The following is a 14,360-nucleotide window of genomic DNA, read 5'->3' as shown; positions in this document are numbered from 1 at the left end:
ATGCAACTAACTACTGTAATCTTATTCCACAGAGACTGACTGGAGATGATTTATTGCAACTTATGCGCAGACTGAGATTTCTCCTTTATCGTAAGAATAAGCAGCTCCAACACAACATTCTAGTCTATTCTCTCACTGCTAAGATTTGATAAGACTGATTCAATACTAAATTGGTTTCTTTACCTGTGTATTGTCTCGATTGTCTGGTCCCAATCCTGCAGGGCTAGCTGGAGTTCTACCTTTTTCACAAAAGCTGGCAGGAAGCCAGGAAAATGAACTATTATCTGGTTTACCATATCCAAAGCTCCAGAGTAGTTCTGACGTATCTCAAGATATTGTACCTATTATCAAAAAGAAATAATATTCTGGAACAAAAATTAAAATGCAAAAAAAACACTATTTAAATGCCTTAACAGAGTTATAATTTTGGGAGGATCAAGATCACAGGACTATCTATAAAATCCCATATTATAACTTCCATTGTGCACTTGTGAAGTTGTAAATGCATTTCCATTTAAGTGGGAAATCTTTCAACTTTTACTCTGTCACACAGGTTAGGTGCTCCAATATCAGTCTCCTCCCTCAGGCTAACATCCCCAACAATGAGACACTAGTTATGTACCCCAACCAGAGGCTAGGTGGGTGACATTGTCTGCATGCCTGGCGTATGAGTTCCAAAACAACCTCTCCACTCCAAGCTTTGACACAGCAATAGAACAGCAGAGGAAACACTTCAAGGATTTCCCAAAGCCTCCGTGAAAAATTGCAACAAACCTAGCCACTTGTGGAAGCTCCTGCCCAAGACCACCCAAACTGGAGAAGTATCTACAAATTTGTCAACCATCTTGAATATCTCTGACAGTTCAGGCAGAGGCCCAGCACAAAAAGTGGAAACGGTGTGCAAATACCCAAGCATCCCACATGCATGCCTCTTCAAACACCATCTGCAGCACGGTGTATGGATCCAGCATTGGACAGTTTGGTCATCTCAGAGACACAACTCCGTAGTGAAAACATGTCACTCGGTCTCAAGGGGTTGCTTGAGAGAGACTGAAATCGTGAGCCCAGTAAGCTGTTACAGGTAGGCCAAAGATGATGGAAGCTAGATCTAGAAGCTGATTTTCCACAGCTGTTTATCTTATATGAAGTTAAAAATCACACAACACCAGGTTATAGTCCAATAGGTTTATTTGGAAGCACCAACTTTCAAGGCACTGTTCCTTCATCCGGTGGTTGTGGAGAATAAGATCATAATCACAGAATTTATTGCCGAAGAATTCCAGTGTCATTGAGATGTGATACATTAAACAATTTTAGTTCAAATCTTTCATCTTTTAGAATAGGATATGCTGGATTCTGTTCTTTGATATGTAAATTCCAGAACTTCTTTCAAATTACATTCTCAAAATAGCTCAGTTTTTCTAACGATAGGTGTGAAGCCTGTCGGTGTCCCAATGTCGAGTCAGACTGACAAGCACTCTGCATAGCTGTACAAAGTTTTACATGGACCCATCCAGTTTTTGAGCAAAATAAAATGTAATACTGCAACATTTTGCAGAAAATTGTTTTTGCAGAATTACATTTTATTTTGCTCAAAAACTGGACGGATCCATGTAAAATTCTAAAACTATGCAACGGGCCTGTCAGTCTGACTCAACATTGGAACACAGACATACTTCACACCTATCATTAGAAAAACTGAGCCAACTTGAGAATGTTCTAAATGATGGAAGATTTGATCTAAAATTGCTTAATGTATCACAGCTCCATGACACTGGACTTCTTTGGCAAAAAATTCTGTCATCATGATCTTATTCTCTACAACCACCTGGTTAAGGAGTGGAGCTTCTTCCACATAAACTTGTTGGACTATAACCTGGTGTTGCGTGATTTTTAACTTTGCCCACCCCAGTCCAACACTGGCACCTCCAAGTCTTATATGAAGGTAACAATGATTTATCTATGACACCAAGGACATTGTAAACAGTGTTGAAGAGGTTCTGTGGACGTGTAATACTTTTGAAGAGCATTCAAACATAACTTGGCTGGCTGTGCACTGCTTTCAAGTTAAATCTCAGAAGAGGTTATAAATTGAGTTCTGAAGGGCTTTGTGACTGAGATTAACAACACCTATGGATGCACATCCAAGTCAATTTCTGTCTTAATAGCATTTGTTATTTGATGTATAATTTATAGACTATAAATTAACTACAATTTGCCTGTTAATTGATGTTTAAATTATATGGATGCTGGGTTTTAAATTATGTGGTTATCAAAGAGTATTTAATTTTTTGTTTTGTGTACTACTTATGTGTAATATAGTACACATAATAAAATTATTGCAGCTTAATTCTTTCAATAAGTATCTGAAATCTCAGATTACTTTTCTTAATAAAAGATCTTGACCAAGATTAAAAAAAAGAATCTTAGTGGGATTTTGAATCCACAGATGGCTATAGGTACTGGGATTTGCCAGTGTTTGGATTTCATGATGAAGTTTACTGGATCTATTAGAAAGCAACAGGGCTTTGTCAATTACTGAAGTTTCTCATGGAGGGAAGATTTATCCTTAAGTGATTTTCAACAATTAACAAAAGTTTGGTTCATGGCAATAAAAGAACAAATAAAAAAAAAACAATCAATTGAAGCAGGAGCATAGTATTTCAAATTCGAAGAAGAAAATCCTCATTAAGATAAAATGCAGACTGAGATAGCTCGGATTCTGTTGCAGATGAGTCAACTGAAATGCAAAAGAGGAAAAAGCAGAAAAAGAGATGTTCAAACTAGAATTGAAGTTTCAAATGGCAAAAGAACAAAAAACTTTAACTAGAGAACTAAGGCTTTATTAACATGGGTCAGAGAATGGCTAGCAGTTTAGATGCTGATTTGAATTAATCGCCACTTTCAGACGGAGCTTGGAAAATTTGCTCTATGCTTAAATTTAGCGAGGATAAAGTTGTGAAGCTCCTTTGTGTTCTTGAGAAGGTTTCTACAAAAGGTAGATTGGCCACAAGTGTAATATTCTTTTGCATCACCTTAGTCGGGACTGTATTCAGGGTTTGAATATAAATGTTTGCCTAATGTTTAAACTGATTCTTTTAAGAGATGTGGGCATTGCCAGCAAGACTAGAATTTGTTTGCTATTCTATATGCCTTTGAACTGAGTTGGCTTGCTAATGTTAGAAGGCATTTAACAGTCAACCTGTGCAACTGGAATCACACATAATACAGACCAAGTAAGGATTGTCAATGTCCTTCCTAAAGGACACTAATGAACCAGGTGATTCAAGATCACCATTACTGAGATTACTTTTCAATTCTAGACTTATTAATTGAATTAAAATACCACCAGCCACCATGATGAGTTCTGAATCCATGTCCTCACAGAATTAGCTTTCGCCATCAAAATAATTTTGGTTTTTAAACCATGAAATCTTTTGGTTTCAATCTTTCTGTCAACCAGAATTTTTGATTTTTATCTTAAAAAGAATCTTAACTGGGATCAGAACAAACAGGCATATGCAAAATGAATATGTTACAGGAACCAAGAAAGAAAACATGATTGAGTGACAGAAAGAGTGTGCACTCAAAAGAGACAAAAAAAGACATTTTGAAACAAAACTTTTTTTTTACCTTTGTTAAATTAGAAGGATGCAATGTGCAGGGTCAGAGTAGAACACACAACTTGAGGAATTAGTTCTACAAATAATTGCTTACTAATGTTGAGGAACATTTATTGAAAATATAGTCAAACAATTTTGCAATAATTTCAGCACTAGTCTTGTCTGTCATCCATATAGTGCTATCACTGAAGTCCAACTTAATCTGTTTTATTTGTACATTTTTAACTCACCTTGCCCATCATAGCAAATACATCATTTCCACCTTGGTTTCCTTCATCAAAATATTTGATGGCCTTTTTAGCATATGCATCTCTCCCACAGGTTAGCTCAATCCATCCTTTCAAAATCAAGCCCTATAAATGACAGTACATGAATCATCACATTGATATATGCACCTAATAAAAAGAGTAAAGTCACCATAGTCCCAGAGAACCATAAGGCTGCTATCTCATTACACCAAGACTAATGGTGGTTAATTTAACCTGAGGGTCACCATTTATCAGGTGGGGGCCAAGACATTAAATCAGTATCGACTCTGATTAAATTTCAAGAACAAAGTAAAATTCTGAGGCATCAATATCTTTCTTTTTTTGACTGGTATGCAAACATTCTGGAACCTAAAACTGCACTTAAAGCAGCTGCAAGCTTATTACTGTCGATACAACCAGGTGAGAAGAAATGAACCAGCTCCCGTTCTTTTCAGGCATTTCAGTTGGTCACAAAATGGTCTAGTTCCTTTTAACATGAAATTATACCCTTCATCAATTAACTTGTAGTTAATTAGTTTTTTTCAGTATGGTAAGAAGCCTATTACAAGGTTTCCTGGCGTTAAAAATGAACGAGCTTATTTCTTGACAGTACTGAGAAACATAATAAAGATGCAGTGTTAAGCAGATGGCCTTCCTGAAATCAATTGGACTCTCTCACACACAGGTACAAAGTCGTTATATTCCGATTAAAAAATACATGGTTTAAAATTGTTTTAGATATCTTTGAGGTTTACGGTTTTAACCTGAGAAGACAACTGGTCAGTCAATTTATTGGACATAGTAGCGAATACTGCAGTTATATTTTAAGCTGTCAGTTTCTGATGCTCCTTATCAGTATGGCAGTCAGTGTCACCAAGCACTTCTTGTCTTGCAAGACATAGACAGAGAGACAGAGAGAGAAAAAGCGAAAACATCCTGGCACAATTATATTTGTTCTCGACCTGAGCATCTTATGCATCTTTAGTTCTATTTTGCCAAAAAGAAAAAGTCTTGAAATTGTAGTATATTTGTTTGGATATTCCATCTGAAGTTTTTTCTGATGCAGACTTAGATTGTAGGTAACGTGTCATCTTTAGCATTTGAAGATGCTCATCATGGTGTACATTAAATAGATGAAGGCTCCCAAAGGGTCAAGCAGACTGGTTTCATTGCCCTTTGCTGAAATGTTAACTTCAGCTCTGACTGTCACTTAATCTATGTCACTTTCATCACCGTTGTAATGTAGCATTTTTGTTCCTTTTTAAAACCATTGCAGTTCATGGAAGATCCATGTCTTAAATTGGCTGCCACTGCAACTGCACTTATTACCCAAACAGTCACAGTGTCTATGACATCACTGTCAGTGACATGGCAGAAATTGTGTCGTGGCTCCATTCTCAAAGTTTACTTAGTCTAGCAGCTTGATGCCCCCAAAACGTATTACAAAACAGTTGATCCAGAGGAGCACTCAGAGATCTGTTTTCACAGAAATAATCAAATAGTAGTAGTTACCAAAATAAAGACAGAAAATAAAATGCTCTGCAGACAGATGAGCAATAATCAGTTTAAGTTAGAACTCTCTAATGAAAGGTTATCAGTCCTAAACATTAACTTTCTCGGTGTGCTTCTAGCACTTTCTGTTCACAGTTTGGATTCCCAGTATCTGCAGTACTTTGCTTTGTATTTTTTTACTTCTGCAGCTGAATCAGTTGACAAAATATGAGTTAAGGCCTCCAGCATATCTTCTGAATCACCACAAGCAACATGCCAGTGAGATATACTGCACCAAATTCTCATCATCTCTGGAGATAGGAGCATAAACTTACCACGGATAACAAACATGCGGACAATGATCCAAACCAACCCCCCCTATTTACTGTGATGCTTGGTGAGTCAATGAAATTACAAAAAAGGGATCTTAGGCCAACCTCACAAGTATGTGCATCCACAGGTAGTGGATCAGTGAATAACAGGATTAAATCTAGTTTATTTAAAGAAAAATTGTGGTTTAGTAACATTAAACCACAGAAGAAACAAAAGCTAAAAGATCAGATCATTTTTACTGTCAAATGGTTCAGTAAAGCTAAATCCTCACTAACAATATAATTTACAACATGTTGATGAGCTTATAACACAAGGATTAAAATACTCTCTTGGAATTTTTTGCACTTATTGCTACTTATTTAAACCTGCATTCAGCAACAAAAAAAACAGAAACAGAAAGCAAGAATAATCTCATTATCATGTTTATACTATGCATAATTGTTCACAAGTGGCATTTAGCAGAACTTTTTTTATTATTATTCATTCACAGGATGACGGCCTCATGCTAGGCTAACATTTATTGTCCATCCCTAATTAATGACAGGACAGTTGAGAGTCAACTGTTTTAAGTCTGGCATCAGGTGTATACAGTCCGATAAATATAACAGACCAGCTAATTGGGAGGCTTTTTAATTTTGGACTATAAAGGTATACTCTCTACTTTAGAAGGTGGTATCCCTCGCACCGAAATTTAATCTTTAATCAAACATCTGTTAAAACTGAAGGGCTTAATTTAATGTAAATAACTGCTGAGTAAATACTCCATAATGTTTCTGAACTTTTAAAGCTGAAACCTTGCTACCAATAGATAAATTCACTGTCAAGTATAAATAAACTGCAACATAAATATGATATATTTCAAAATCATTTGGAACCACTTAAGCTTCTCTACATTTCAAATACAAAGTATAATCAAAATTAGATTTAATAATTAGGATGACATACATTTTCCTTTGCACAGAGAAATATATTACTACAATTTGAATGTGAACGGAAAACAGCTGGAAGAAAAATGCTAAAAGGCTAAACTAAAATAAAAAAGAATATTTAATTTATACTGTACATCTCGCATTTTCAGCATTAGTGTAATGGATAAAAAAAAAGTGTTGAGAGCAAATTTGTATTGTTGCTATAGGAAGCAGTTATACATACAGTTGTCTCACGATGCCTCAAACAAAAATTATGACACACAAATTTGTGTAAAATAAGTTACAACAACAATCTAACAAATTGTAGCCAATGTACTTAACTGAACGCAATTGAGAATTGGCTGAATTTTTACATTCAATGGCGTGGGCACAGACAAAGTAAATAAGTAAATTCATCCTAACAAATCAGTGTGCTGCTTGAAACCACAAGCTATTAATTCGAGGCAGTATGGAGCTCAGGGAATGGCAGGACAACAGACATGCTCACCCACCATGTGCTACAGGTAACCTATTTGAATTCATTATTCATTAAAGGCCCATTAAAGATTATTGTCAGTTGCCAAATGGAATTTCCCAAACATTGGCCATTAATTGGCCAATTCACAAAAAGGATTACAATTACACAGAGTGCAGGCTTCTGACCTTTATTTGAACCTGCTAACAATGTTCTAAAGCCCACAGAGACGTCAGACAAGATTTCCTCTATGTACTCGGATATAATTAATTTCACAAGGACAATATCACAATTTTGAAAGTGGATATCTTCATACACACATGGGTCTCAGCCATTTTTTGCAGGAATTTATATACACTTTAACATGGTACATCAGTGGCAAAAATGGATGTTCATCTACGCAATTCTACTTTTGTTGATATTACCAATTTCTCATATGCATTATGTATAGAAAATATACTAACCTTTTTTGCTCCATTAGAAAGCTTAATCATTCTATCAACGTATTCGCGAGCTTTATCATGCCGCCCAATATGCCAAAGGAAGAGGCCCGCAAAATACAATGCCATTTGTCCTGCAGTTTTCCGGTCTTCTTTTAGTTTGCTATCAAGCTCATGAATGGCATCACGATCTTTTAATCAATGCAAAAACAAATCAATTTCAGGGTTTCTGTAACTAATGGAATTATTTGATGCTCATCAATGTGATATAATAAGCTTTTATTTTATGGCATATTTTGTTTAATGAAAATCTGTTTGAATCTTGCAGCTAATATCTTTAAAGTTTTTGAAGATATTAACAAAAGTTTTTAAGATGTAAAGTTTTGTTTCTCCAATGGTTGAGAACAATGCCCAGAGAGTGGTCAAATAATGCACAACACCAATGTCATAGTTTTAGTCCAACTTGGTGTTGAGATAACCAATCTCAATTGAAGCAGCACTCATGGAACTACAGCATCGGAATTATACAGATGAATGCATCCAGAGTTCCCACTGCTGAGTATTATCTGGCTCAGTTGTTACCCTAACATGCAGCCCCAGAGTTTACTCAAAATTTAGACTTAAATAGTGACAACTTTAGGGTGACTGAATTCATGCTGCAGCAAATATCTAATAACTTCTAAAGGAGGACAGGAAAAACAACTAGCAAAAATGTATCATGGGAATCACATTCTCAATAATAATAAAAAGAAAATGCTAAAACCTGGTAGTTTCAGAAAAAGGAAAAATACCAAAGTTTATAGTTTCATTCTGAAGAAAAATATATATATTTTCAGAAAAGAATAAGCTATAAATACAATAAAGTGAAAATTAAACTATCAATATAACAGTCTTCATTGAATTTAGAATACTCTAAAAAATTTTTTTACATTCTACAGTGTTAATTTTCTTTAAAATAATGCATACAGTAGTCATATATTTATCATGAAGCTGATATAAGGCGGCATTCTTGTCATTAGGTGAAAAGTCAGATTACAGGGTTTCAGATGTTCATAAATAAACCGAACAAACAGAAATTAGGTAGGCACATATTTAAAATGTAAAAACAAGTTGGTCAGATAGTTTTTAATCTCAGGCTAGATCCTCAAATTTGTTTATTATTCAGTTAGGGGCCAATAAGTTTTTGTTTAAAATCGGCAAAATCTGAATTCCCCGTTTTGCTAAGAGAATAAAGGCATAACATTCCATAGTTTTTAAACAAGCAGAATAAAGTTTACTACAAAAATGCATCAAAGCAAATTACAATAGCTCTTGTAACATCCAGAAAATGAAGACATGAATTAACTGAAAAACTGTGGCCAAACAAAACTCAAAGTACCTATTAAATAGCAGATGCAAAGAAGACAGATTCCACAAATTTCTCAGCAACAAACCCAGACCCAGGTGAACTCTTTAACACTGTCATCCTCAGAAGGTATTTAGTTCTTCCCTTTCAAAGATCTAGTCTCTGATTTCCCTCAAAAGCCTTAGGCTACCTCAATGACTACATAGAGCATCAAGCAATACAGCATGGGAACAGGCCCTTAGGTCCACCTTATCTGTGCCAATCATGATGCTATGCTAAATTAATCCCATATGCCTGTACATCGTCCATATCCCTCTATTCTCTGCCTGTTCTAGTGTCTGTCTAAATACTTGCCCAACAACTGCTCACTCTCTTTTCATGGGACTTTGCCACTGGATTCACAAGACTCTGATCTAGTATTTAATTCCAGCTCTCCAGTTGCTCCGAGCAGAACTACCCTGTGACAGGTCTTTCTAAGCCCCAACTGCCCAGCAACCAACATCCGCTTGTTGACCTTTAAGCTCCTGAACAGCTTCCTAAGCGCCAGTTGCTAAGCAACTAAGTAAAAGCAGTTTTCCTGCATGGAATCTCAAAATCCCAATTTCCAATCCTGCTACTAATTAACACTCTGACTGTTTAATGAGTTGATTCACGTGACCTATTGAAACATCCCAACAAACCCATCCTGTAGCAAGGCAAAATTAAATGTAATAACCATCGGAATATTCTTTGTCTTGAATATTACAATCTCCAGTGAATCAACTGTCATTCCACACCTCTTCAAACACACAAAATGCAGATATAGGTAAAAGAAATTGATTACATCACAGTATTATAAATAAGATCAAATCTAAATTAAACACATTTGTAACGCAGGAACGTACTTCACCTCTTAGGTTTACTGCCTTTATTCTGAACTTTACTATTAGACTATGTATATAATGTACACTCACCTGGTGCTAAGCTTTTCTTATGAGCATAGATTAGAGCCATTATAGAGCACAGAGACACATCTGACTTTTCTTTAACGGTCTCGAGCTCACGGATAGCTTCTTGAATTCGATCTTCATATGCACAATAAAGACATTTTTGAATGATTAAATAAGTTTTGTTATTGGTTGGTACTTGAACATTATAAAGATACATTATGCAGTTACTTTGTAATGAATTACCTTCCAGAAGGACACCATAAGCATGAAAAAATAAGAACACCGCATCATTGCCATATTTTTTGAGCCCCTCATCTGCTGCAATCTGGATGTGATTAAAATATTTCTTTTGGCAGTAATAGTTTATTAAAGCCTGCAAAAGTAAAAATATTCAAATAAGTACATGGAATTTTTCTTTGAAGTCTTCTCCAAGTACTTGCTCCTCATCCACTTGGCGTTCTTTTCACATGATGGTTTTCTTCCATTCAATTACCCCACATACAACTGGCTGATTTATATGAAGACTATATATGCTGTCACAAGTTCAGACCTCATTAACCATTTTGCACACCAAGATAGTAAGGAATGCAAATAAGCAACATAAAATGTACAGACTGAACATTTTTATAACTCTAGATAATGGCAGGGGGCATGGGAACAGTTACAATCTTATATTTGGATGACAAATTCTTTCATAGATACCTCCTGTGTCTAGCAGAGATTCATGATTACAGAAATATTAGATTTGGTTAGAATAATACTCCATTGTAACAATGTCACATCACCCACCCAGCTACGAATTTCCAGATTTTCATCACCATTTACAACAGCAAAGTGTTATGCCATATCATCTAGCATGCTGCATTGGGAAACGTATGACCTTCATTTACAGCTACAATTTTTCATTCAAATTATCAATCCCACCTTTATAAACAGAAGAAAATGCCAAATGATGATCAGATGTTTCTTGAGCAAGGAAAGGAAAGTTAAGAGGAAAGAAAACAGGGAATGTAAACAGCATGAATAGATCAAAATGCATAGCTTTTGAGGAAGAGATTGATATAAACATATAAATCATGGAGTAAGAGTAAAGCATTCAGCCCCTCGATCATGCTCCGCTATTCAATAAGATCATGGCTGATCTGATTATAACCCCAGATCTACATTTCTGCCTACTACTAATAACATTTCAACCCTTTGCTTAAGAAGAATCTATCAACCTTTGCCTGAAATATTCAGGGATTCTGCTTTTCAGCAAGAGTTCCAAAGACTCTTTAATCTCAGAAAGAGTAACAGCTTAATCTTAGTTCCAAATGTACAATCTCTGATTTTTAAACAATGACCGCTAGATCTAGATTCTCTCAGAACTTCTTTCAATCAAGTCACCTCTTACTCTTCTCGATACAAGCGTAATCTGTCCAACCTTTCCTCATAAGGCAACCTCTCGATCCAGATATTAACCTAATACAGTGCAGTGTTCCAGACACAGTTTAATCAGTGCTGTGTATAAATGAAGCATAGTATCCTTCCTTTTGTATTCAATTCTCCTATGCAATAAATGATAACATACTATTTAATAACCCAATTACTTGCCATATGTATATACACAACTTTTGCAATAAATACATGAGGACACTCAGATCCCTCTGAATCTCACAGTTCTACATATGGACAGTATGGTTCTTTTTGTTCTTCCTACTGAAATGGACAATTTCAAATATTCACACATTATACTTAATTTCCCACATCTTTGCCTATTCACTTGACATATCAATGACTTTGTTACTTCCTCGTGTCCTCTTGTGTCAGCACAATGGTACTGATAAAGAAAAATACCTGAACAAAGGCAATAATGTCAGCAAATAATAGGGCCAAGAAAGATAATCGAAAAGTTACTACTTGATTTGAGGGAATTGAAAATGGATCTAATTGAAAACATGAGCTTGGAAAACACAATATGGGGAATGGTAGAAATACAGAAATACAGCTTTTTGGAAGTAGGGTGAAAGGAGTTGATATGGCCAACAGCAAGGATAATGGAAAAGGTGACAACAGAAGGTGTTTCATAAAATCTCAGTCTTAATCCACAATATTAATGTATAGACGATCTTAGGTGAGTGACGGGAGAAACAAAATGTGCTTCAAAACTGTCCCCCACTTCAATCTTGATAACTTGAGGTCTTGGTGGCTTTTAGCTCTTGGTCTCCTTTGCATGTAACCCATCAGTGCTCCTTTGAACTAGACATAAGTCAGCAACTGGTCAGAAGATAAAAGGAGTTTATCAACTTTTTGGGAAGACATTAATATGCAACATCAAAATGATTGTTCAGAATGAAATAACTTGCAACAAGGGGAATTGCTGGTGGATCCAAGGAAAATAAGGGAGGTTGCAAGTGACAGCACAGAAAGCATAAACATCCCTCTTCCGCAGTCTAGCTGTGACTGAGTAGGTAACATTACCGTAGGCCTGATTTTAACTGATTGGCTCAATGTAAAGCAAAAATTAAGGTGAGCAGCACATGGATTTCTGGGGTGTGTACATCCCAGGAAACTATGGGCAATTAAGTATGGACAAATCACCTAACCTGCACATCTTTGGACTTAAGAAACAGCAGGATTAATACAGAGGCAAAATGAAGGATCAACAGCAAAAACAACAAAGCTGAAGAATCTGGAAAAGGTGATTCAGTGATACTCCTTTGGAGATACTTTTATGAATAATCAGATAATAATCAAGCAAAATGGCAGCAGAGTCCAGCAAACATTACCAAATGTAATTGGAATTGGCAAACATTATAAACAGCTAAACAGTCCTTGCAAGATTCAGATGAGGAATAGATTTAAGGCCTTACACAATCTGGAAAAGTTAATTGAGTCTGTCGCAAACTGGAAGGCCAACATTATTCATCAATACTTATGAAGTAGGATGTCAAGTGGAAGATCAAGGCATGGCCATACCAAGCAAAATCCACATTGAAGCACCTAGTTCACACAAACTCAAACCCAATGATCAATCATGGGGGTGACCATGGAGATTAATGAGATGATACCCCCAGAGTGACCAGCACATCATTGCCACTAGACAGAGAGTGAGACTGTACATGTCTGTGGTTGTACCTGAACCACATCTGTCAGCCAGAGGTGGGGTGACACTGATGGAGAAGGAAACCATACAGATCAGATAATCAGAGCCCAGGGCAGCTGTCCCTGAGGGTGAGGCATTGTGGAAGCAATGGAAAGTGGTCTGTTTCCAACACAGGAATGTGGGGGGGGGGACGAGAGATTTGCAAAAATAATAAAAGAAACAGACGCTCCACAGGCGGCTGGCCGTGCACCTCACGCAGGGAGCTGCAGTGAACCAAGAGAGTGCGACACCACCCCCTCCCCACCGCAGCCTCTATCTCCTTCCTCCCTCCCTTACCAGGGTAGCCGAATCCTGCTCCGCCATCCCAGCTCAAGCTCAGGCTCGGGCCCGGGCTCCAGGCGGCGGCCTCTCTCTCTCCGCCGTCTCCTAGTTACCAAACACAGACACCGACAGTCGAGCTCCGACCGCCGCTCACCGCCCATCCAGCCGCTGGTGATCGATAGCTCATGCCTTAGTTGTCCTCCCAGACACTGCCTGTTGTCCCAGAGAGCTGCACACTTGTCATGTTCACTGTGGGCCAACGGGCTGAGAACCAGGGGAGGACGTTCAGCCCATCGAATGCATGCAGGCTCGCAGAAGTAATATTCCAGCCTTTTCCCGTCCTCATACCACTTTCTGTGTCTCTCCTCTTGACCCTTTAATGTCAAATATTCACTCAATCTTCCATCAGGACATTGCTAGCTTCTCCAATCTATCTGTGTAATTGAAATCCTTCACCAATGGGACCTTTCTTTTCTGCACCAACTCTAAAATTTTCACATCATCAATGATGCTAAGTCTCCAGCTGAAGCTAAACCGGTGTTTATAAAGCAGCAACATAAACTCCTGTGTTTTTCACTATTTGCCTTGAAAGAGTTCAGAAAAGATCTACAAGGATGTTGCCAGGGTTGGAGGATTTGAGCTATAGGGAGAGGCTGAACAGGCTGGGGCTGTTTTCCCTGGAGTGTCAGAGGCTGAGGGGTGACCTTATATAGGTTTACAAAATTATGAGAGGCATGGATAGGATAAATCGACAAAATCTTTTCCCTGGGGTGGGGGAGCCCAAAACTAGAGGCATAGGTTTAGGGTGAGAGGGGAAAGAGATAAAAGGCACCTAAGGTACATTTTTTCATGCAGAGGATGGTACATGTATGGAGTGAGCTACCAGAGGAAGTGATGGAGGTAGTACAATTGCAACATTTAAAAGGCATCTGGATGGGTATATGAATAGGAAGGGTTTGGAGGGATATGGGCCAGGTGTTGGCAGGTGGGACTAGATTGGGTTGGGATATCTTGTTGGCATGGACAGGTTGGACCGAAGGGTCTGTTTCCATGTTGTACATATCTATGACTCTATGTGCCTCTACTTATAAAGCCCAGGATCCTAACACCTTTTCAACCACCTTCTCTACATGATCTGCCACTCAATAAATGAAGTAGGTAG

The 14,360-nt window shown here is 37.4% G+C and overlaps 1 protein-coding gene across 5 annotated transcripts in view; it reads right to left on the bottom strand.

Moving 5' to 3' along the window:
• Positions 1–13,429, bottom strand: part of ttc21b (tetratricopeptide repeat domain 21B) — a 108,397-nt gene extending 94,968 nt beyond the window's left edge. For 2 of the 5 annotated variants that reach the window (XM_072579496.1, XM_072579498.1), the window contains exons 1-6: positions 13,214–13,427; positions 10,036–10,165; positions 9,817–9,927; positions 7,543–7,709; positions 3,854–3,976; positions 184–341 (exon numbers count right to left, since the gene is read on the bottom strand). In XM_072579496.1, the coding sequence (XP_072435597.1) occupies positions 184–341; positions 3,854–3,976; positions 7,543–7,709; positions 9,817–9,927; positions 10,036–10,165; positions 13,214–13,240 (716 nt within the window). In that variant the 5' untranslated portion in view covers positions 13,241–13,427. Of the gene's footprint in view, positions 1–183; positions 342–3,853; positions 3,977–7,542; positions 7,710–9,816; positions 9,928–10,035; positions 10,166–13,213 lie in introns of all 5 variants that reach the window. The other 3 variants (XM_072579501.1, XM_072579500.1, XM_072579497.1) reach the window with 3 other exon arrangements.
• Between the last annotated feature and the right edge of the window lie 931 nt (positions 13,430–14,360).

This window comes from Chiloscyllium punctatum, chromosome 10 (assembly GCF_047496795.1).
Source record: "Chiloscyllium punctatum isolate Juve2018m chromosome 10, sChiPun1.3, whole genome shotgun sequence".
Classification (NCBI taxonomy): Eukaryota; Metazoa; Chordata; class Chondrichthyes; order Orectolobiformes; family Hemiscylliidae; genus Chiloscyllium; species Chiloscyllium punctatum.
This window is presented reverse-complemented; position numbering and strand designations above follow the sequence as displayed.